Source organism: Solanum verrucosum, unplaced genomic scaffold (genome assembly GCF_900185275.1).
Source record: "Solanum verrucosum unplaced genomic scaffold, falcon-dt-bn FXZP01000283.1, whole genome shotgun sequence".
In the NCBI taxonomy this organism is placed as follows: domain Eukaryota; kingdom Viridiplantae; phylum Streptophyta; class Magnoliopsida; order Solanales; family Solanaceae; genus Solanum; species Solanum verrucosum.
The window spans coordinates 432229-456854 of record NW_026020415.1 but is presented as its reverse complement, the minus strand read 5'-3'; the positions used below and the strand labels follow the sequence as shown (position 1 = coordinate 456854).

At 30.7% G+C, this 24626-nt stretch overlaps 2 protein-coding genes across 2 annotated transcripts in view; both read right to left on the bottom strand.

Annotated features, from left to right (window-relative positions):
- LOC125840824 (ergosterol biosynthetic protein 28) overlaps positions 1–24626 on the bottom strand; it is a 233934-nt gene that overhangs the window by 160149 nt on the left and 49159 nt on the right. The gene's annotated exons all lie outside the window — the stretch shown is intronic.
- LOC125840819 (E3 ubiquitin-protein ligase RSL1-like) lies at positions 16970–19485 on the bottom strand. Its single transcript, XM_049519792.1, has 2 exons — positions 19156–19485; positions 16970–17798 (listed from the first exon to the last, which is right to left on the bottom strand). Exons 1-2 carry the CDS (start codon positions 19415–19417, stop codon positions 16987–16989), a joined length of 1074 nt encoding a protein of 357 aa, XP_049375749.1. The 5' UTR covers positions 19418–19485; the 3' UTR covers positions 16970–16986.

The window sequence follows — 24626 nt, the reverse complement described above, 5'->3', positions numbered from 1 at the left end:
TGGTGAAGAAATATATAAATGGGAAGATTGATAGGAACATTTTGGTGCTTGATGTATTGAAAGTGAGAGATAGAAAAGAAAGAAGCTTTATGTTTATACCCTCCACTTGCAACCCCTAAAGAGAATATATATATATAACATCTATATACATAATATATATAAAGCCCTTTATACTCATCAAGAGCTGTCCAAATATACTGTATCTCATTTATATATGTTTTTGCATGGATTTATTCATCAAGATTTTGTTAATTTGATCATATTCTCAGATATCAGTCTTTAATTAGTGGTTTAATTACCTAGAATTTTGTAGGAATACTATCAGTTTAGATAGATATATGTGCTTCAGTCTGAATATTTATTTATTCATTTTATTTCGATTGTACTTCATGGTATTTTTACCAACAAACTTGTATTTAGCTATGTATAAAAGAGATCGTAACGTTTTCTTCTAATAATACTAAATTGATATTTTTTGTTGTAATATTTTCAAGTTTGTGTATTTTTGAAATACTATTCAATATGTATTTGATGATTATTTTTCAGTGAAACTCAGTCAGACAATATTTTTTTTGTTGAAATGTGTTAGCTAGTCGGAGATGAAAGATTCATATGAGAAAACATAAGTAAACGACTTTACTTGAGCCTCCAACATGGGACATATTACAGTATTAAGTATGGATTTTGACGAATTCAATATTTTTTTTTGTTTTGATTATATATTTGTACCAGGAAATTCGTTAAACATGTATACAAATTTAATTGCATGTTCAGTAATGAAAATAAATTATAGTTCAATTGTAAATGTGATTTCATAAATTTTAAATTATGACGGTTACTTTAGTAGCTAATGATCTTATCGAGGGGTCATTTTATTCATTCCTATTAATGATAGTAAGTATTAGATTATAGAAGGAAACTTACGTGATTATTTTTGTTTGTACTATGTTATCCCGTTCTGCTCTTGTTTTCTTGGATAAGTGTATTTATATTGTCGACCTCCATTTAAGCATGTTATATCAAAAGTTTATTATCTGCTTATGTTGCATATAATGGATGTTTATTTTTAAATGATGATTGAGGTGGTCCATCCATAATTAAGTTGTGCAATTTTTATCATTCTTTGAATATCCAACGGCTTGTTTGGACACGATTTTAAATCATGATTTGAAATCCTTAATTTGATTATGTTGATTTCAAGTTGAAATATGTTTGGACCTATAATTTGGATTTTTTAAGTTGTATTTTTCTACCATAATTTGGAAAAACTATCAGGAACTTCTCTTTAACTCTTATATAATCTACCAAATGAACAAATAATAGTTCATAAACAAGATATCACCATGCTTCTTTTATAAATCAACATATATTTGCGATTTCATAAAATTACAAACTTTCAATTATACATAATTTTATAATTTTCAAATCATAATATTAATTTGAAAATTAAAATTGTATTCACATATTTTTAAACAAATGCTAATTACAAAGCCAACCTTCAAATATAAAATCCCAAATCCTATACTCAAACGCCTACTAAAAGATCTCCTTTAATAGTGCATTTTATCTATGAGACAAAAATCCATTGGCAAAATACTGAATTTGTATAAGCGTGGACAATGTAAATCAATTTGTACTCTTGTCCCTTTGCTCCACCTACGCATTTGAAATAGTGTAAATTTCATATATGACATATATTATAGTACTATTTTCAGGCTATAACAGTAGATTTAGACTTTCAAGCTATAGCATTAAAAATTTCAGGTTATAACAAATTCACAAATAAAAGAAATGTTTTTATTAATTCGAAAAAAGTTATAAAAAAAAATGGAATTATAGATAATAAAGTAAAAAACTGATAGTGTGGCCTGTAATTTAATTTGAATTTATTGTAGATAATTAATGATTAGCATGAAATAAGGGATTCAAACAAATTAACAATATTTTTTATCCTTAATTCACTCAAAATCAGTTAAGATAAATTAAAAAATCAGATCATATCATTCTTTTGTAGATAATTAATAAATAGCACGAATTAAGGGATTTAAACTAATTAAGATTATTTAGTATCCTTAATTCACTCAAATAAGTTAAAATCAAATAAAAATTCAGATTTTATCTTCTTCTTTTTTCAACGTTTCTCTCTCTTCAATTTGCAACAAAAAAAATTCAATGTTTCTCTCTTCAATTTTCAACAAAAAAAAATCTCACATTCGAGTAATTGATTTTTTTTTCATCTTTGAAAATTCTTGATTTTGTTGTGATAGACAACTATGTATCAGTTTTAATCAAACATAGTGAAAGATGGGATCCTTCGGGTTAGTATTTATTATTGTTTAACGTTTTTTTTTAGAATGATAGCGAAATGAAACAAAAATGATAAAACTGTCGATTAATTGAAGGTGGAGTCATATTTTGTTAACTGTTGATATCATATTATGTTTACTGTTGTGAAATGTAAAAAATTTAGTTTTTTTTTTTGTTTATTTGTTTATTTTGTATACGGTTATTGTTTTGTGAAATTATAAATTTAATGTGATTTTATGAATAAATTTGATAGAATAAATTAAATGAAATTTGTATGAAAGTGTGCTAATTATTCTGTAAAAATAATTTAATTATAATGTTGACGAATTTATGAAAATTTATTTTATTTGATAATGAATTTGATAGTATAAGTCGAATGAATTATGTATGAAAAGTGTGTTAAGAAATATGTAAAAAAAAATTGGAATTCTTGACGAAGTGTATTACAAGTGTTTTAAATTGGTATTAAATGTGAATTTGTTGAGTTTATATTAGTTTTGTTATTTCTGTATAAAGTTGGGTGACAATAATTAATTATTTGGGACGAGAAATGTATATAGTTTGAATTAATAATTGTTTTGTATGAAATGTGTATTAAATGAGTATGAAAATGTATAAATTTGGTATGAATGATGATTGTTGTATGAAATGTGTATTAAGTGAATATTAAATGTGAAATATTATGTTTTGTATGAAATTTGTTTTGTAATGTACTGTCTGAATGATATTTGTATGAAAAAATAATGACGAGTGTGTATAATTTTGTTGTTATTATAATGATTTTTATGGATGAAATTTGTATTGTCTTTGAAATGAAAAGTTAATATTATTTAATATATTTCTAATTGATTTGTATAATGTTAGACTAATTTTTTTTTTTTAATGAAACAGAGAATTATGTTGATTTTCAAATGAAATGAATTATATATGAAAGACGGTTGCTGATGTGAAATTCAAAAGGTCCAAAGTTACTTGCAGTAGATGTTGTCAAGTTGGCCACACCATGAAGCATGTTCAAATTATCCTGTGCAAAACTTATGATTGTTTATTTATTTAGACTATATATAATTTTTATTTTATTTTGTCGTTTAGATTAATGTTTTGTTTTGATATGAAACATAATTGATTTGAAGTGCATTATAAACTTAGTGTTTAATATACCGTTCATTCTTTATACATTGTTCATTCATTAATCATACAGATTGCACACTGTTAAAAATAAAATTTATTCCAGCTTAATACATAAGATAGTGTAAATATTAGTGATAATTATAAAAGGTAATTATGGTATCCTGAGTATTTAATTTAATGTAAGTTTACATGTGTAATGACCCGGAAGGTCATTTTTGGAAATTTTGGACTATTTGTTTAACTATGGTTATTAATTTATGAGAAATTTTAAATAATTTATTTTAATTAGTAATTAATGGGCCAAGAATATAATTTTATTAATATCATATACCCATTTGGCCCATGTATGAGAATGAATTAAAGTAGATTGGGGTTTAGTTTTTATTAACTACAAAGAAAAGAAAAATATTTATGATAGAAGCAGAGGCATAATTCGGCGCCACAGGAAAGCATTCTCGCTCCAGGTAAAACAAGAATTCGCCTAACTAATCTTCATCTCTAATTCGTATGTTCTAGTTTTAGGAGTAAGAGTTTAATTAATTATTAAATTGGTAGGTTGGAATAGTCGAATATTTACAGAATATTGGAGATATTGTAATGTAAATTATTTTTGATTAGGTGTATGTATTTATGGCAGTGGATTGATGTTTCATGATGAGTAATGATGAGGAAATTAATGATGAGATAATAATAAGTGGAATATAAAGGTTGTAGCTAGTTTAGGTTCTGCGTATTATCTTCCGTAACAAGTTGGTTTCTATGTTTATTTTTGGTTAGCATATTGTGATCAAGATTTTAATATATTGAGATACCTAATTACATATTAGGTGTATTGTAGTATGTGGATACCATTAAAATTATGCTATTTGAGGGAATCAAAACTTAACCCTAGACTTGAAATTTGGAAATATGAGAATTTACATGTTAACTTGATTATAGAATGGGGATGAGTTTTTGGGTCTAGGTTAGACCTATAGTAACATGTATATTGTTAGTTTTGAAATCTTATTGTGGTTAATTATTTGACTAGATTGCTTTGAGTTAGAAGTTCAACGAAAAGGGAAGGCTCCCGGAGTGATTGTTCGATTATTTGAGGCAAGTAGATTTCTAAACCCTTGTTAAGTGTATGGAATTCATGTATTTCCTTGTAATATGTGTTTAGGGTAACGAGGCTTGGTGATGGGTTGACTTGTCCACATTGATTAATTCTAATGATGAAAAAGGGATAATAAAAGGCAATGTGATCAATTGTTTGTGTGATGTGTTGAGAATTGTTTGAAAGGCTTGTTGAATCATTGTTGATGTTGTATCCTGATTGTCTTGTTGTGAATTGTGCAATGTTATAAAAATGGCCATCTCCTCATTATTTGTGTGAACATGTCATTTGTATTGTTCTGAGACATGGTTGTGACAAGTGTTATGTGCATTGAGAAAGAATAAGAAAATAAAGAGGATGTACCATTTCGAGGGACGTATCGCACGCCGCGATGGATACTATATTTCGAGGGACGTGTCGCGCACCGCGACGGATACTATATTTCGAGGGACGTATCGCGCGCCGCGATGGTTACTATTATCGAGGGTCGTATCGCGCGCCGCGATGGATGCATGGACAGATATGTCCCCCATGGGTCCCGGACTGAGAGACAGCGGGTGTGTATCACTAGGTCAGACATGCATCACTATACTTGACATTGCATTGCATTTTTTTTATTATTGGTGAACTTGATCTTGTGTGTTGCTGATCTTGCGAGTGCCTTTCTATGAAACTTGTGACTGATGAATATTGGGCTTATTATTGAAGATATGCAATTGTTAGAGTGTTGTTGTTGAGGATATGAAATTATTGTTGTTGTTGAGGATATGAAATTGTTAGAGTGTTGTGTTGAGCTATGTGCTTTGTAAACTGTGAACTGTTATGTTGGGCTGGTACTAAGCAGATTGTAGTTGTGAAGGTTCGGTTGGGGGTGTAAGGAGTACTTGTGTTCTATCCCCTTAGCTCGTGTTTAGAGGTTTACTTGCTGAGTACCGTGTGGTTTGGTACTCACCCCTTGCTTCTACAAATTTTTGTAGGTTACGAGCCTGGATTTTTGTGGTACTTGTCATTCTCTTCTTTTCCACGGCTTCTGGGAGATTTGTGAGGTAGTTGTTTGTCTTCTCAGTGATCCTTCTTACTCCTGTTTATGATCTTGTTCTACTCTAGCAACAATGTCATATGAGACTTGTAGTTTTCTTTTGATTCAATTGTAATACTTTAGAGGCTTGTACACGTGACAACCAGATTTTGGGGGGTATATTTGAGTTTATTATAAAAAATTCCGCATTTTATTGTAATGGTTGAGTTTTAGGCTGACTTGTCTTGGTGGGTTAAGACGAGTGCCATCACGTCCATTTTTGGGTCGTGACAACATGAATATTAATTTGATTTTCAACTGATGTCCTACTATAAATAAATTTAAAACAAATTGCAGTTAGTGTTTCATTCTCACACTAACTTCAGTTAGTGTCAACACATATTAATCAAAATTTCATACACGTTTTGTCCAAACAACATGTATAAAAATTGATAAATTCATATAATCACACAATTTATATCATTTGTATATCAATATTATATCACAATTTATACAATATCCACCAATAAAATATTAAACTCATAGACATACACGTATTAATCAGATTTCATACATGTTTCATCCAAAAACATGTTTAGAATATAAAGTAAGCATAATGTGATTTTTTTTTAGAAAAAATCAGTAGTTTGACAAATCATACCATTTTCATACCAATTTAATAATTTATACCATAAACACAGTTAATAGACAATCAGACCAATGTTAAAACACAATTCATACTATTTGTATACCATTATTATATCACAATTCATAAAATTTTCAAAATCAAAACATTTAAGCGTAGTCATACACATATTAATCAGATTTCACACAGATTTCATCCAATAAATGTACAGCTTGAAAACACACTAATATTTTCAAAATAGTATCTTGAAATTGTAATAGGCCATCAGTAATTTATATGTAAACGGTATCTGCCTGAAAGAAAACATATGATCTTATATATCATCAAATACTTAAACACAAAAAAATTGTCCAAAAGTTAAAAAAAAATAACTTTTTGTTGTTCTTCTTGTTGATGGTTTTGAAAATGCTATAACTTCTACATTTTTTTTCTTTTTTTCATTTTGATTTCAGCTGCAAAATCAAAATCGGAATCAGAAGGGGTTTCAACAATTTTCCCCTTCATCTTCTTCCCCTTTTGATTTGCAGGGGTGACCTTTTTTTTCTTCATTTTTTCTCTCTTTGTCGCTCCTTCAACTTAGATGAACCATCCGTCTCCGGATTTTGAATATTTGCCGAATTTTCAACAATTTCACCCAATCCGGGACTCTTTTGAGGCGTTTCAATGGGTTTCTTAGACATAATTTTGTTGGAAAAAAAAATTGGACGAAAGATTGAATGTTGGTGTAGTTGGCTGGTGAGAAAAATGGGAGAGAAGAAGGTGAAAGTGGAGTAATAGCGTGTATAGTTGGATATGTGTGGGGGAAGGGTGGTGGGATTGACTAATGAGAGGTTATGAGTATAACATTAAATAAGGAAGTGTAATTAATGTAAAATCCCTATAATTGTGTAAGAGATAATTATGGAGTATTCTTTATTTAAATAATTTAATAATAATATAAAATTACAAAAAATTACTTATTTAATAAAGTAAAATTTAATTAATTTATAAATAATTAGTGATATGTTATAACTTGTAATTAAACTGTTATAAGCAAGAATTTTTTAAAAGTAGATTTAAAACTTGTAATATTGACTCTTAAATGTGTATATGAGGTGATTTTTCCTTTGAAATACCATCCAGAAAGAAAAAAATTTAAAAAATAGACATGTACTCTAAGACATTTCTTATTAAAAATAGGAAATATTTCTTATTAAATATAAGGATGTGTATTTATAATTCTATGTTGGACCTTAGTTCATACTACTTGAAAATAGACATTTTTCAACCCCCTCCCAAGAAACTTTCACATTTTTTATATCGAGATGATTGAAGCCTATAATCTTAGAATTGAAGATAAAATGTATCTACTCCATCCCCCCACCCCCGCCCCTTGTTGTACAACTTGTACGGGAATACATTTTGTCTTCTAATTATTACCGATGGAGCTAAAAGAGTTACGTCAAGTCAAATCCTAGTAATTTTAATTCAAACTCTGTGTTTGAATCATAAAATTTCGTAGAACATATGTACAACAATACAAAAATTAATTTAGAACATAGTTCAAATCTTTACTTCATTTCTACTTATTTGTGGTTTGCACAGGATTTTCCCTAAATAATACTTATCAATTTTGAAGTTAACGAATTTTATTTTTATATCCAATACTTTTATTTCACTTATAATCTATATATACATGCCTAATTTGTAAAAAAAAATAATCAACGAAACAATGTTTCGCGACACTGTACCACTCAAAGGTATATCCGCATGTGATCCTTATGCTTTAGTTCCTGAGTTAATTAATGGTCACGAGTTCGAGTTTAAAATTGAAGCGACACCTAGTAAGGAGAAATCTTTTTTTAGTGAATTCTGTTCTTGTTTTCTTGGATAAGTGTATTTATATTGTCGACCTCCATTTAAGCATGTTATATCAAAAGTTTATTATCTGCTTATGTTGCATATAATTGATGTTTGTTTTTAAATGATGATTGAGGTGGTCCATCCATAATTAAGTTGTGCAATTTTTATCATTCTTAGAATATCCAACGGCTTGTTTGGACACGATTTTAAATCATGATTTGAAATCCTTAATTTGATTATGTTGATTTCAAGTTGAAATATGTTTGGACCTATAATTTAGATTTTTTAAGTTGTATTTTTCTACCATAATTTGGAAAAACTATCAGGAACTTCTCTTTAACTCTTATATAATCTACCAAATGAACAAATAATAGCTCATAAACAAGATATCACCATGCTTCTTTTATAAATCAACATATATTTGCGATTTCATAAAATTACAAACTTTCAATTACACATAATTTTATAATTTTCAAAACATAATATTAATTTGAAAATTAAAATTGTATTCACATATTTTTAAACAAATGCTAATACAAAGCAAACCTTCAAATATAAAATCCCAAATCCTATACTCAAACGCCTACTAAAAGATCTCCTTTAATAGTGCATTCTATCTATGAGACAAAAATCCATTGGCAAAATATTGAATTTGTATAAGCGTGGACAATGTAAATCAATTTGTACTCTTGTCCCTTTGCTCCACCTACGCATTTGAAATACCATCCAGAAAGAAAAATTTTAAAAAAATAGACATGTACTCTTAAGATATTTCTTATTAAAAATAAGGATGTGTATTTATAATTCTATGTTGGACCTTAGTTCATACTCCTTAAAAATAGACATTTTTCAACCCCCTCCCAAGAAACTTTCACATTTTTTATATCGCGATGATTGAAGCCTATAATCTTAAAATTGAAGATAAAGAGTATCTACTCCATCCCCCCGCCCCCACCCCTTGTTGTACAACTTGTTACGGAAATACATTTTGTCTTCTACCGATGGAGCTAAAAGAGTTACATCAAGCCAAATCTTGGTTCAAAATTGAAGCGACACCTAGTAAGGAGGAATTTTTTTTAGTGAATTCTATGTAATACAAATCAAAATTAATATAAACAGTGAGTTTCGAATATCAAATATCAAATGTATACTGACAAAACTTAGTAAGGTTGGATAAGCTTGAATCTGTCTTGCGTATACGAAATTTATCTGGATATCTCATAATGCATTAGAAAGGACCACGTGGAATATTTGACAATTTATGGTGTGTTTGGATGAAGTCGCATTATGAAAAATGTTTTGCACGAAAATAAGCGAATTTCTTATTTATTTGATATATAAGTAAAAAAAATCATATTTTTATATATATATAAGCTAGACAAATGTAATGAGAGATAATCACATTGAGGGATAAAGGTGAAGATGGAGTATGTTGAAAAATGAAGAAGATACAATCAACTCTGAAATGTCGTATGTAAACTTGTTTTTCCTATTTCAAGTTGTGTTTCAAATTTCTTAAGGAAATTTATTTTTCTAAAAAAAATATTTTTCAAAAATTTCAATCAATCCAATATTAAATTTTTTTTTTTCTAGAAATATGTTTTCTTTGTACCAAACACACCCATAGTGTTTGGTTTTACAGTACTAAAGAATCTTTTTACCCTTTTCACCTCTTATCCTTTCAGTTATTTGTGTTTGACTATTATTTTAACTTTCTCACAATTATATCGTACCAGTGGTAATAAAGAATATTGTATACAACTTTCAACTTAGTGTTGACCATAGAAATAATATGATTCTTTTCTTTCTCGCATAAATTAAAAAATGGGAATATCTTGACGTAGATTTTCGCGAAATTCTATTAAAAATATTGAACTTCCAATGGAAAGTATATTTAAGACGTTTTTGACAAATTTTTCATCGTAATTTAACCGAACAGTAACACAAGGAATATTATATGAGTCGAGCACCATATATTATAAAAGATCATACGTAAATGGGAATATCTAATGGATAAGATACTCAATAGTGGACGTGATTAAAGATATATCCACTCTTGTTGAAAGAATGATTTTTTTTTTTTTTTGGTTGATATTATTACCAAAAAGAAAAAAAAAAAGATTAAGGTTGATATATAACAACTATGAGGTCATCATATATACACGTGGGAGTCTTCTACTATTTCTTTTAAAAAATACAATTTTCTTTTTAAAAAAAAATTAATGACTTTCACACACATACATATAGAGTGATGGTGTATTACATCTTATATAGTTTTTGATAGTTCTTCGCGTTCAATTTCTATTAATTATAATATTTTTATTTAAAGTTATATTCTGATTCGTTGTTTCACTTGAAATTTGATAATAATGATATTATATTGTATGTTTCAGAATGAGATCCTGAATAATAAGATTCATCTTTTTATCGATATTACTTTACAAAATCGTCCGAAAACTCAACAAGAAGCTAAGAATTGTCTATTTCGACTTTAATTAGTATGACAAAATATTCAAGATGTGATTAAGGCTCTAAAAGATAGGCAAATAATTCTTTTTAAACTTTTAATGTGAAGTTTATGTTGCGGTAGGCCGCGTCCCAGAGCACATTTGTATTCCCTTTAATTATCTTTCTTTCTTTATTGCTTTTTTCTTTCTTTGTGTAAAGGAATGAATAGGATTTTAGCTTTAGCAAAGTCAATTTGTAATGATAATTTTGGGAATATAATTCTTATTCCTATTAAAACATTTATTATTATTATTCCATATTGGAGTTGGCAATTCTATGTTAACGCTTTTTTTTTTTTTGCACAAACTTAGATTATTTAATTAGTTTTAAAATTATCATGAACTTCAACCTAATAGGGCACTGAATAATAATAAAAGTGGATGAAAAGAAAAAGTGCAAATTGAGGTCATGGTGGTTTCCTATTAGTAAAACACTCAACACTTTTAATAGATTTTGACAGAGTTAAGTGTTGAAGTGTTGGTGTGAAGAAGAAATGAAGAAAAATTTAAAAAATTCAGGCTAAGTTTTTGTTTTATAGGAACTTATTGGTTGTAAAATAAAAAATAAAAAATAAAAAATTAGTGTACATATATTTAGAAGCATTTTTTCTAGCTAATAAAGAGGAGAGAAGAAAGTTTTCCATTTCATTTTTCTGCATCTGAAATTACTATTGCATATTTTCTTACAAACAATATTGAGTTTGTATGTGATTTGAAACTGACATTGAATTCGACAAAGTTGTGAGCATTTGAAGTACCGTCACTCTTACAATAGGTATATTCATTTTATCCTACGAGGAAATGATTCAAAACCCAAGTACAATAACAGAGTTAATTATTTAAGAACACAAAAAAATGTGGTCTGTATATTTGTTTATATTTTTAATAAGGTTTTTATTTTTTTGTTTTCCAGTTTATATGTTTTTTCTCTCTATTTTACTGTATTGAACACAGTAGTATAGCAATTTTTTTACTTCCTCTGGTCCAAAATACCTACTTACTCCGTCCAGTATTGATTGTCACATTATTAAAAGAACAACTTTCACATATAGCAAACACAAAATCATATTTGTATGCAGTTATAGTTTGCATAATTGCGCTCCATAGCAAACTTTATGTTTGCTATGACTATTAATATGTATATTTTGCTATACATATATACAAAAGAAGCAATTGTATGATCTGTTTCGGTATACATATACAAAAGAATCAATTGTATAATCTGTATTTGTATACAACGAGAAAAGAGAGAAAGACAAAAGAAAATTGGGCATGGGAAGATCTGTATTTGTATAATCATAAGTGTATGGGATGAAAATATATGTATTGTGTTTGTATATACAATTTTCTCTCGCTTTATACAAACACAAACACAATTTATACATTTGTGTTTGTATAAAGTGAGAGTGGCGAGCGAGATCCGGGAGAGGGGAACGAAAATATATGTATATATACAATTTTCTCTCGCTTTATACAAACACAAACTGTCACGCCCCGAGCCTACACCTTGGACGGTACTGATACTCGAGAACCATTGCTGGCCCCAAGCGAACCCTTGGCCTGACTTACTTACTCAGCGGAAGACTTATACTCAACAAAGATAAATCTATGTAATAAACTAGAATGTTATAAAGGAACATTCAACTGGCCAATAAGGCAAACTCAAGTCTCAACATAATAGAATAAAAATGAAAAGACTAAAGAACTAACATCTGACTGTCTATGAAACCTCTAAAACTACTGAGATGGATGTCGGGACAAGACCCCCGATCATCCTAACAAATGAAATACTAAAAAGCAAATGATAGCAAAGGAGCCTTCCGGAAAGCAATGAGGCTCACCAACTGACTCTGAATGCTCAACTGGATCAACAAGGCGCTGGATGATGATCCTGATTACCTGTGTCTGTATCATAATAAGATGCAGGCCAAATGACATCAGTACATTAAATGTACGAGTATGCGAGGGGAATTCTAAAACAAGACATAAGGTTGAAAGGAACTGAAGAACTTACCTGGCTCAACTCAACTCAACTCATTTAAATATAAAGCAGTATAAAACAAGTGCAATATAAAGAAACGTTGTTTAAAGATGTATGTCAACTCTGTGTATTTGGAAATACAATAATACTCTGTGTGTATGCAAAGATACACTATAACTCTGAAATGTAAGTAAAATACAAATAAACTGTGTATATAAGAATATAATTCCTTATGTGGGAGTTTCTCTAACCGACAACCATCATGTAAGAGCTATTGTGATGATACAACGTTTTGCCTCACGCTCCCAGGGCCATCATATATCTTGTCGAGGGTATAGAACTTGAACTACTAAGTGGATCCACTAGTCTATGCTAAAAAGCACGAAATCATCTAAAAAGTATGACCCTTTTCTACCTATGATGACTACATGGTTTATGGGGGCTGTGAGTTGTCTGAACTCTCCCCCATATCGGTGCTCAATAGTACTCCCAAAATATGATAGTAGCTCTTATGTTTAAAAACATACTTCTTTTTGTGATTTGAGATAATTGCTCAAAAACTTAGCTCAAAGGCTATTCTTGGAAATCAAGTTTCCTCCCTTGCTTAATTGTGAAATCATTTATTCTTTACTGAAAACTAGCTCAAAGGCTCTTTGTAAATCAAGGTTTCCTTTTCTTGTTTAAATGTGAAAACATTTTAACTCTTTGGGAATACATAGTCCCCATATACTTTGAAGAAATGAACTCAACTTTACTCTTTACTTAACTCAAAACTCAAGTCTTCAAACAAAGTTAAATCATTTGTAAAAGACTTTTGGAAGACTCTATGAACTTCTCTTGACTTGGTATTTAACTTCTCTTGACTTGACTCTTAACTGATCCTTGAATTGAATTATGGATTCAAGGATTGAGATTTGTGATAGGAAATATCTCATGATGTTTAGGAGTGTTTTTAGATAGTTAAACACGAGAAAAGATCAAGAAATCATCGTCTGGAAGCAAGTTCGCGACTTGGAGATGCATTTAATTATTTGGTCGCGAAATAAATTTTGAGGCAGAACGGTCCGTGACCGCTCCGCTCCGCGAAGAAAAATTGTCAATTCTGAGGAACAGGTCCGAAACACAGACCTGGTACCCAGATTCTGCCGACTTATTCCTTTTTCGTTTTCTAACCCCAAATAACCTAAATTTGATTCTTTTTCTCCAATTCTCTTTAGATTCAAAAACCCAACATATGTACACAAGAATCTAATCAAACACAACTCTAAAATCGACCTTAAACTCTCAAGAACTCCTCAATCTCATTCCAAATTCAAGAACGAAAGTAAATTCAAGAACACACATCAAGAACATTCAAACTTGCAACTTTTAGGACGAATTCATGTTGAATTAAACATGTTTGGTGCGTGGGTGAACGAACCCAATGCTGTGTGAACTCACATATCTCGTAGGGATCACCCCTTGACGAAATCCACAAGCGATTCTTGAAGAACTTGATGATTTTTGCTCCTTCTCCTCCTTTCTCTTCTTTTTATCTCTTTTTTAAAACTCTAACTCAATATCGTAAACTGAATCCTATTAGTTTAGACCCCAATAAATTACCAAAAACGAAATTAAGTCATGGGGTATGGAAAAGACCATAATGCCCTTCTAAATTTCGGGTTAGACTTTCCTTATTTGAACAGTCCAACTTCAAATGGGATTATCTCACTCATACGAACTCGGAATCGCGCAAACTCAGCGGCGTTGAAAAGATTATTCCAAGATTTTTCCTTCGATATCTGGAAACACACCTAACTCATTCTGAGCTAGGATTTATGGTCGATTGAAGTTGACTAAAAACCCAACTTAACATACTTAAACAAATTTTCCAGATTTTTATATTCTTTCCAAAAATGACTATTTCCAATTTTTAACTTCTTTCTAGTTTTTTCTAGTTACTGGGTGTTACACAAACGCATTTTATACATTTGCGTTTGTATAAAAGCGAGAGAGGCGAGGGAGAGACTGCTGAGAGTGGCGAGCGAGATTCACCAGGGAGAGATGCGAAATAGCAGCAGTTTGCTATGGGGTACGATTAAATCAAACTGTGGTTTTGACATTTAATTTGAATTATTAGTTTGCTATTATATACAATTTTTCCTTATTAAAATAGCTATCAATTTAAAAGAAAAAAAATCAAGAGAGGATTAATTGATGCTTTTTTTAATCCAATTTACTCTTACAAATAATTCTTTTAAAAAAGTTTTAAACAAGTTTGTAAAGTTTTAGAAAAGTTTCTTAAACGGTAAATTAGTAAGTAACTATCCATCCTTATTTATGATTTCTTATGGGGAGTATAAAAGAAAAAATAAATACTGTAACTAATATGTGATGGAAGAAGTAATGTTTTGATCTTTAAAAATAGATCCAAAATCATTAGTATTTCACAAAATTAGAAAAGAATTTGATTGTTGTTCCAAATTTACTGTCAGCGTATTCTTAATCAATGTACAAATTTAATGATAGTTATGTTAAATCTAAAAAGAAAATAAAATCATAAATAGAATTATTTTAGTCAAAACTCTACTTATTTTTTAAAAGTAAGTAAATTTCTTAATTCATATGTTCAAACCTAAACCGTTAATTATTTTGGATTGGAGCTGGTAGCTTCGACTATGACATAATTTAATTATATTAATTTGGACTAAATAAGATTCTGAGAATTATGGCACATTCATTTACACTAAAAATGTTCAAACATATAGTATGTTGGACAGATTCAATCGAACTAAAATTTTCATATGATTTTATTCATTATCAAATTTTAAATCATAATTTTAAAATTCAACAATAAAATTTAAATATTACTTTTATTAAATTTAAATCCTATATTATTCCTAATAAAATGACTATTTTTTCAAGTAATTCATAGAGTTTTATACTTATTGAGGTCAAAGTCCTTAGAAAACTTATCTTCTTTGCTTTAAGAAAGCAACAAACGAGACAAATAAATAAAGCTTACCTTTATAATACCAAGCACTTTTTTACAACTTTATATCGATAAATAAAGCGATCAAAAATTCGAATTTATTGACCCCTGTCAAATAGGATGCCACATTAGACAAAGTCTTATCCATATTTGTCTTTTACTCGATACTTACTCTCAAACAAATTAAGTAGGCGTTTTATTATAGATTTTAAATATTTTTTATTTATTTTAAGTTAATAAAATTTGTGTTAGAGAGTGATGTTTAGTTATGTTTTTTGTAAAAAAATATTTTAAATAATATTCATGTTTGAAAGTACAAAATTTTAATTAAAAAAAAAGAAGAGTAATGGATCATTGGCGTATAAGTTAGTAAACCGTTGAATTAAAATGTATAACACTATAGTTCGAATTGTTACATCTTCTCCGTCAACTTGACACATGGTTTGTCTAGTCCTTTTTAATTATTATGCTGAGAATATTTTACTTTTTTCCATTTTAAGTTGAGCTGATTTAACAAAAAACCTTACTATTAGGGGTTCATAATTACCTCAATCATTTAGAATGTCTAGGTCATTCTTAATGCATTTCTCTCCGTTCCATGAAATTGCATGTTTAAAAGGTGTAAGTGGAGAAAATGAGAATGTTGAGATTGATGTGTAGGTATATTAGGAGAAATAGGACTAGAAACAAAGATGTATGAGACAAGATGAGAGTGGCTCCAGTAGTGGACAAGATGAAGGAAGTGAGACTGAAATAGTTCAAATATGTGAAGTCGCAAGAATGATCCTCATCGGGAAAAGGCCGAAACTCGTGGGCCGAAGATAAGAATACCTTAACCACAAATATTAGTTGGCATCGCTAATGGCAATTCCACGTGAACAACTCATTGGTGATAGTACTTTAGGACTCGAGTGAAGTTAAAAGAGGAGCATTCTTAGTGGACCGTTCCTAAGTAGAAGATATCTAAGAGTGCAAATCACTTGGGTTAGGCCCATAGGGGGTCAATTGAAACACTTGTGAAACCCCTATAGAATAATAGTAGTGTTAGTAGATTGGTTTCAAACAATTCAATAGAAATAGCAAATCTAAAAACACTAGTACTACAATTTTCCTGTATGCAGACCTTACCTCTATCTTGTGACGGTAGAGAGGTTGTTTCCAATACACCCTCGAACTCAAGTATACTATTTTCCTTACCAATTTCAAGATAAGAAAACTTACTATGTCCTCTGTTGCCCATGGTAAGGCAAGAAAGAGTTTCTTCAGAAAATTGTAAATAAAGCAAAAGCTATTATGTTACCCAACACTGCTAGTTAGTACTTAGCATGGACAAAAGCTAAAAATCCAGATTGTTATTTACATCATAAACATTTCTGTTTCCTTCCAAAAGATTCAAGTAATTGCGACCTACTTATTACTATTAGCTAAAGTGACCCTAAAGGAAGTTTCATCAATCGTCACTTCCTTATGGAGCTTCAAACGTAAGATCATTTTTTACGGCAATAATGAGAAGCAGTCCATTTTGCACCACAACTGTAGCAGAACTCATGTTCACACCGGCAAGTCATGTGAATGCATCCCTCTGTCCTCTCAACAAATACTTTACAATTAGGACATTTCTGCCAGTTTTTCTTCTTGGCAAGTATCTTCACCATTTCTTCCCCTTTGCCCCTCTTTTTGGCATTCAGTTTCTGGAATTCTTTGCATGTAAATTCTGAATGCCATGGAACTCGACATACTACACAGAATGATCTCTTGCACAAAGGGCATTTATTCCTTTCTATACTTTCCCCAGAATCATTAACCAACAGGGCTGAGCAATCACGGAAAGGGCAGTACAGTTTTTGAGAGTCGAGAATCATTGACTGACATACCGATTCATCCCACTGGATCCGTGCCTCTTCGGGAATCAAGAACCTACAAGCATTAACATCAAAAGCAACACCACAACTTACTCCAGGGCAACCAATTACATTTGCTTTCTCTGATATCCTTGCCATAATATGCTTGCCAGTGCACTCATAACAGAAGGAATGAGAACAACTGTCATTTTTAAACATCTCCCATCCTTCTTTGTCATCCAAGCAAATCTCACAGAAGTTGTTAAGTTGATCTTCACCTTCTTTTTCAAGATTCAACATCTCTGTTTCAGACAAAAGTCCTTCTGCAGATACAGATGCATGATTACTGCTTTGACCAGTGTAAAGTGAGGCTACTAAAACTTCATGAAGTTGTAACTCTTCTGCATATTCAGCATCAAAATAGACATCTATCTCACTTATACGTCCTCCAACATATTCTGCAACATGATTATAAGCACGTGGATTACAGAAGAAATACTTGGTATGTGAACAAAACTAAGTTTCATTTCAAAATGCCAATAGGTTAAGGACGTCGAGGATATAATAAATATATTTGAGCATTACTTACTGAAGTAAAATTTCAAGAATGACCTGGAGAGGAACTATAATGAATTTTATCGAGCCTTGGGTGACATGAGTCTAAAGAAGACTTCATATCCAGACTGTAATTTTGTACATCTGATAATCTAACTTCAACTTCTTTAAATGGTCTGTTGCTTTGCTTTTAAGCAATAACAATGTACCCCATCATTTTCTTGATTTCCCCTCTTCCAAATCATTGTTTTAATCGCACCGCATGAGATTAACTCAAAGCAGAAAACAATGAATACAAAATGATCATCTTGGCAACTTAACATCACTGTAGAATGATCACCTACCTATGTAGAAGATCAAGACCTATAATCAACATAACCAATCACCTAATGAGAAAAAAATTAGTTCAAGCTCATAAAAAAGGGTACAGAAGTTCTAAGGGTGACTTATAACAGATTCAGTTGGAAACTTGAACAGGTTTCTCTAAGTCAATCTGCAATTCGTAGTAAATAACCTTACATCAACAAGAAGAGACAACACATCACCCTCCTCCTCATAATTATAACACAAAACAGTTGAGATGTGAAATTCACTCGGATAGAATGCAATGAAAGTCCCACAGAATTCGGTCATATCCCAAGAACCACTATCCTTACTCCTTGAGATAGCTCATTTTCACTGTGTGAGAAGTAGGATCTCCTACTAAGCTAACGTCTGACCACAGATTTTGGATCAAAAAAATATTCAAGTTCCAGTTTTGGGGTTTTTGGGAATCCCACTCACAAAACTTCAAAAAAAAATTCCAATAACAACATCAAGTTCAAAAAATCGCAACTAACTCAAGTTTTCAAGTTTCAACTTCGAAATCTATGACCAAACAAGAGCTAAGTATTTCGAGGCAAAAGTGCAGAACTTCAACTAATAGTTTCAATACATAGATACAACTACTAAAAAACTGAAGTTAACATTTAAACAAACCGGTAAAACAGGAAAACTATTCAACTTCAACACGAACAAATTTGTGGAAAAGAAAACACAAACTAATTTTTCTTATAACATCAAACAATAGGATCAATAAACAATGTGAAAATGTGATCCTTTTTCTTTAGGATCGGTAAAATAACAATGTCAAATTCCACATCCTGAACCCTGTGTGAAAGCACATGTTGATCATAAGAGAAACACAACTTTTGGGCAAACCCAGAACATCACAACCAAAATTAAAGAAATTTATTTCGATTAAAGCATATATTATTGTACCATTCAGAAGAGGGTCAAACGTCGGAGCGTGCGTCGACTCGCCACGGACATTGTGTCGTTCATCAGGAAGTTTATTTTTGTTATTCTTCAAGTAAAGGAACCCCGGTAGAGCGACGGTCACGATTATAATCGCGGCGGCAGATGCTGCACCGGTGACCGGAGAAAGTCGTCCGATGAAGCCTAAAAGAGGACATGACGAGTTAACAACGGCACTAAAAGTCGCCGGGATTAGGCCGGAGAATCGGTTAGCCGGGAAATCCATGAAAAAAAAAGAGTTATAGTGAAAGTAGAATTTGTTGAGAAAAATGATGAATGCGATTATAGTGGTGGTGATGGTCTGCAATTTTGTTCTCACAGTACCAGAGTCACGGTAGACGGGTAGAGTAGGAAACTGAAAATTTGACTTATTAATTTAATAAAATAGTTTCCATAAATTAAAAAAAAAAGTTTATGAAAAGGACCAATTATGTGCTGTTTAATTGAGTATTAAATTTAATTCTTTTTAAAATGAGTATTTTTAAAGTTAAATATAATGACATCCGATTATAGTACCAACATGAATTGTGGTGCACCGATGGGAGCACTTTACCTTAACCAGATGTATCGGGTTTGAGCCTTGGGTACGGAGAAAGTCTTATTGAGAGCGTCACCCCCGAATGAGCCCTGCAGTACGCAACTCGAATTCAGTCTGAGCTTTAATGTGGGCTCGAGACACCAGGTGGAAAAAAATATCTGGTTATAATAACAGACACTTGGTGGGAAGAAAAAAAACTTATCTATGTATAGTGAAATCTGAAGTTTAGATTTCATCTACTAGTTAGAAATAAATGTACACATAAAATTAGTTTAATGATTTTATGTTACCAAAAGAAACGAGTGTATTTGTTAAGTAATTTAATCCCTCATAGACTAAAAAGAGTGTGAATATAAAAAGACAAACTCTTTTGAAGTTATTATCATAACTTATGTGCATTATTTAAATTTAATTTTTTTATTTTTAAATATTCGTAGTTGAATTTCATTATGTGCATGTCATTATGGACGAAAATATTGTGTAGCTATTTTGGTACTTTATTTAATACAGTTGCTTTCATATTTATAAACAGGAAAAAAAAAATGCAGTTGCTTGCAAATTGAAAGAAAAAAATACACTTGCTTTCATTAATGGGAGAAAAATATACAGTTGCTTTCAAATCCAAAGTCAGACAAGAGATCATATATGAACAGAGATATTTTTTCTACTCGTAATAATAAACCTAGAAAAAATAAATTAAATCAATTTATTTATAAAAAAAATTGGAGAAATAATTTTCTTTGACCAATAAATAAATAAAACATTCTTGATCAGTAATTAGTGTTTGGTCAAGTTTATTAAATATATTTTTCAAAAAACTACTTTAAATTTGGAATTTGTGGGAAAGGAATATTTGTGTGATTGATCAAAATTCAATTTCATAGGTACAACAAAGTGTAACCAATACTCAACAACTTATTAAGATACTATATATATAGTACTATATTTCCCAATATAATATAATGCACTTTTGGGATGATTCATATATGTCATCTGAAAAGATACAAAACTAAATTTAAACCAAGTTGAATTACACTACTAATGGTCCTACAAAAGTTACTCATGGTCTGAATTTAGAGATTATGATTTCAACTTTTAATACATAATTAAGAATTATGATTTCAAATTTTAAATATTTCAAAAAGTAGAATTTGAGATTAAAATATTTTTAAAATATAAAAGTTAAATTTTGTAAAAAATAAATTCATGCTTGCACTACAACATTTTAGGCCTTTTGCCACCTCAGAAAAGTGTGGCCTAAAATAATAAAAAGTGTAGCCTTTTATCTAAGGCCACACTTTTGGACTTTAGGCAACACGGGATGGCCTAAACAAGCTTAACATTTGACCTAAAGTCACGCTTTTCAAGTATCGCCTTCTTAGCCACGCCTAATAAGTGTGGCCTATACTGTACAAAGGTCACGCTTTTAGCACCTTATATGGCAACACTTTTAATGACCTTTAACTACACTTTTAAGTGTGGCCTTTTCTACCTCATAGACCCACTTCCAAAACATATCATTTGTTACATCCTCTAAAGCAACATTTTATAAAGTGTAGCCTAAACTAATATACTTGTCAAAATTTAGGATCAATGATCCACATAATTGATGTCTATATACTCACAAATTACATCTAGATGATCGCAAGAACTACATTACCTAATTAATAACTCAAAAATAATAATTTAAAAATATACATATTTGCATTAAACTTTGAGAAATCAACATCTTACTACACAGTAATAAAACAATATTTCAAGATGTGCACAAGTAATGAATTCCACAAAATCACAAGTAAATTTGAACATAATTGTTCAAAAAGAAACTTCAATCGATTGAATTGACTTGTGGCCACCATTAAAAATTGCATCACCCACATTATCCTACACATTCAAAATGAAATTAAAAATTAGAAAAAAAATCAATATATAGTAGTATGTATTCATACAAATGTACAAGTTATTTCAGTGGCTATAGAATTATTCCAAGTCTTGCATAAGATTTTCTTCCCAGAAGACGACACATAAAAAAAATTATTCTCCAAAAGGCTACCAACAACAAAGCTAAAAGATTTTGATCAGTAAGGTACCAAACAACATAGAAATATTGAAATCAAATGTCAATAAAAGACAGACTATATGCAAGCTTCATATTACCATGGAACACGAAAATCACTTGCATGTTCGATTTTAGTCTTTTTATCCATAGAAATATTGAAATCAAATGTCAATAAAAGACAGACTATATGCAAGCTTCATATTACCATGGAACACGAAAATCACTTGCATGTTCGATTTTAGTCTTTTTATCCATAGAGAATATATATCTAAACAAAAATATAAGGGTAAAACTTCTTATTACCAAACAACAACAAAAATTTACCTACATGATCTCACACAACAACTTTTGTTTTGTATATTCTTTCCTAAACATATACTTGGATTAAAATTTAAGTACACATTCACATGACCTTAAATCAAAGTTGTACAGACTCTTCAGTTTTGATGCCACATCCGTGTCGAATTCTGCAAAAATACACTACTTTGGAGAATTCGACAAGAATCTATTCACATTTTTTAAAAGTCCGAGTATCCAATACAAGAAATCATACTTTTAGTGGCAATAAAAGTCCCCACAAAAACCCATCAAGTCGCCACTAAAGATGTTCATTGGCGATATTTGAGCTGTACCTAGTTGGTTGTATTTTAGTTTTTCAAAATTATTGGTGCCCCAAAAAGAAGATGTTACCATACCTAGGTCCAAATGTTGTCCAAAATAACTAGTCTTTTACCTGGAGAGTGACCAAGCCGACACCTTTGAAATTCGTCTTTCATTTCCTGCACACTTGCTTTTATCCTCCCAAGGCACTCTTCCCTCTGGATCAGGCATCTGAACTCCCAAATAGCCTATCAAATTTGTTTCACTGTGTAGAGAGAAAATTATAGACAATCAATCTTAAGGACAACATTCTTTTTTGAAGGTGAATAACCTGAAGCAACTACTTAATCGAATAATTGTACATGTACTAAATGAATGATAGGCATTTCTCTTCATTTTGATCCTAGTTTCATAAGTCATGATAGAAAACTGATCTTCATGTTGCAGCTCCAAAAATGATAAAGAATAAACATTATATTAGACTGCACAATATTTAGATGTGAAAAGATTATAAATTGGTTAAGCACTCTTTTGTTTGCCTCTCCTCATTAAGTAGGGATTTTAAATACATTCGAATAAAGATAACCTGTCCATTAGAACCATAAGCAGATTACAACAAAGTTCCTTTCTCTATATTATCACCACATTTGCTAATTGCAGAAGCGAAAAAGGTTGACTTGACTGGACTTTGTCTTGTATCAAACCAAAGAAAAATGGGTGATTTTTTTCCAGCAAGGAACATAAATTAACCGAGGGGATTATGATATTTAAGAGAACTCCTAAAGTTATTTGTCTTAGGCTTGTCACATTCTATAGTTTACTTATCAGTGTAGTTTTAGCTTTGAAAACCAAGTTTACCTTTGACAAAATGTGGGCACTAAATGAAGGTAGACCTTAGAAAGAAAATGCTGAAAAAGGGTAAGATAGAAAATAACAGTCAAAGATAGAAAGACTCCAGTAACTGTTAAATTTAAGAGACTGCTTATTGTTGGTTACAATATAAGTAAATTAACCAGACAATCTCTCACAAATTATATTAAGAAAGAACCTGAATTTGTTGGTAAATCTCCTCCAAAGTGTATACATATTAATGTTGCAGCTAGAAAGAAATGAAATGAACGAGAGTTGTTGTAATTAGCATATTGAAATATAAATCGGTCAAAACTTGTTTAGCAGAAGCATGAAGCCTAACACACAAGAAACTTGCATCTAAAACCCTTACAGGCTTACAACAAACTGGATGAGATCTGCATATAAGATTGGTCCACCTTTGGAATTCGAATCAATAACATTATTTGCCTCCTCCAACAAATTCAAAGCGCTAGCAAGCCCCTAATGTGATGTTCTGCTGATCTCTGAGCTTCTAACAGGAAATAAGAGTATAAGAAAGATGAATAATTGGCAAGGTAATATCGTGAATCAACATCAGCAAAAACTGAGATCTCATCCTATAACATGACACTTGATTCAAGGTAATAGCGTGAATAAACTTTTAACAACAAATTAGATCTCATCCTATATCATCTACTTCATTGAAAAACTAGAAATGTAAAAGATAGGAGGAATGACCTTGACTTGAGTTTTGCTACTAGTATACTAATACATATATTGTCCAAGAACATAAGGAGTTTCACCAGCTGTGTTAACATGTCAGTATGTCTATTCTGTTTTACTCTGCAAAATCTTTAGAATTCTATGCAAGTTTTATTTACTCCGAGAGGAAGGTATCAAGCATCCTTCAAAGCTTATATCCGAAGATAGTCCTCAGACATAGTTTAACTAAGGCAAAAGTATTCATTACCCCCCGAACTTGAAGCTTTTTATTCAGTGTACACCTAAATTATATTCCGTTTTAATTACGCCCCCCCCCCCCCCCCCCCGAACTTGTTTATTCCTCCATCACGTACACCTTTTTCGTCCATCTGCTCCTATTGTGACTACACGCGCGCGACAGCTGGCAAAATTGGTGATGTGGATTTCCTCTTGGATAAATAATAACCACCTAGATAAATTAATATTGCAAAAAATAAATTTCTTAAATTTAAAATTCATTGTTTAAAAGTTATTTTTGAATAAGGATTGATTTCGCGGAACTCCTTCTGGATTTGGATTTTTCTAGACGTGAAGTTGGTCGATTAAATTTCAAATTTGATTGAAATTCTTACCAAGTAAGTGTTAATCTTTGTTTCCTTTACTTTTCATTTACATTTTCCCCTATTTTTCGTTTAAAATATTTCA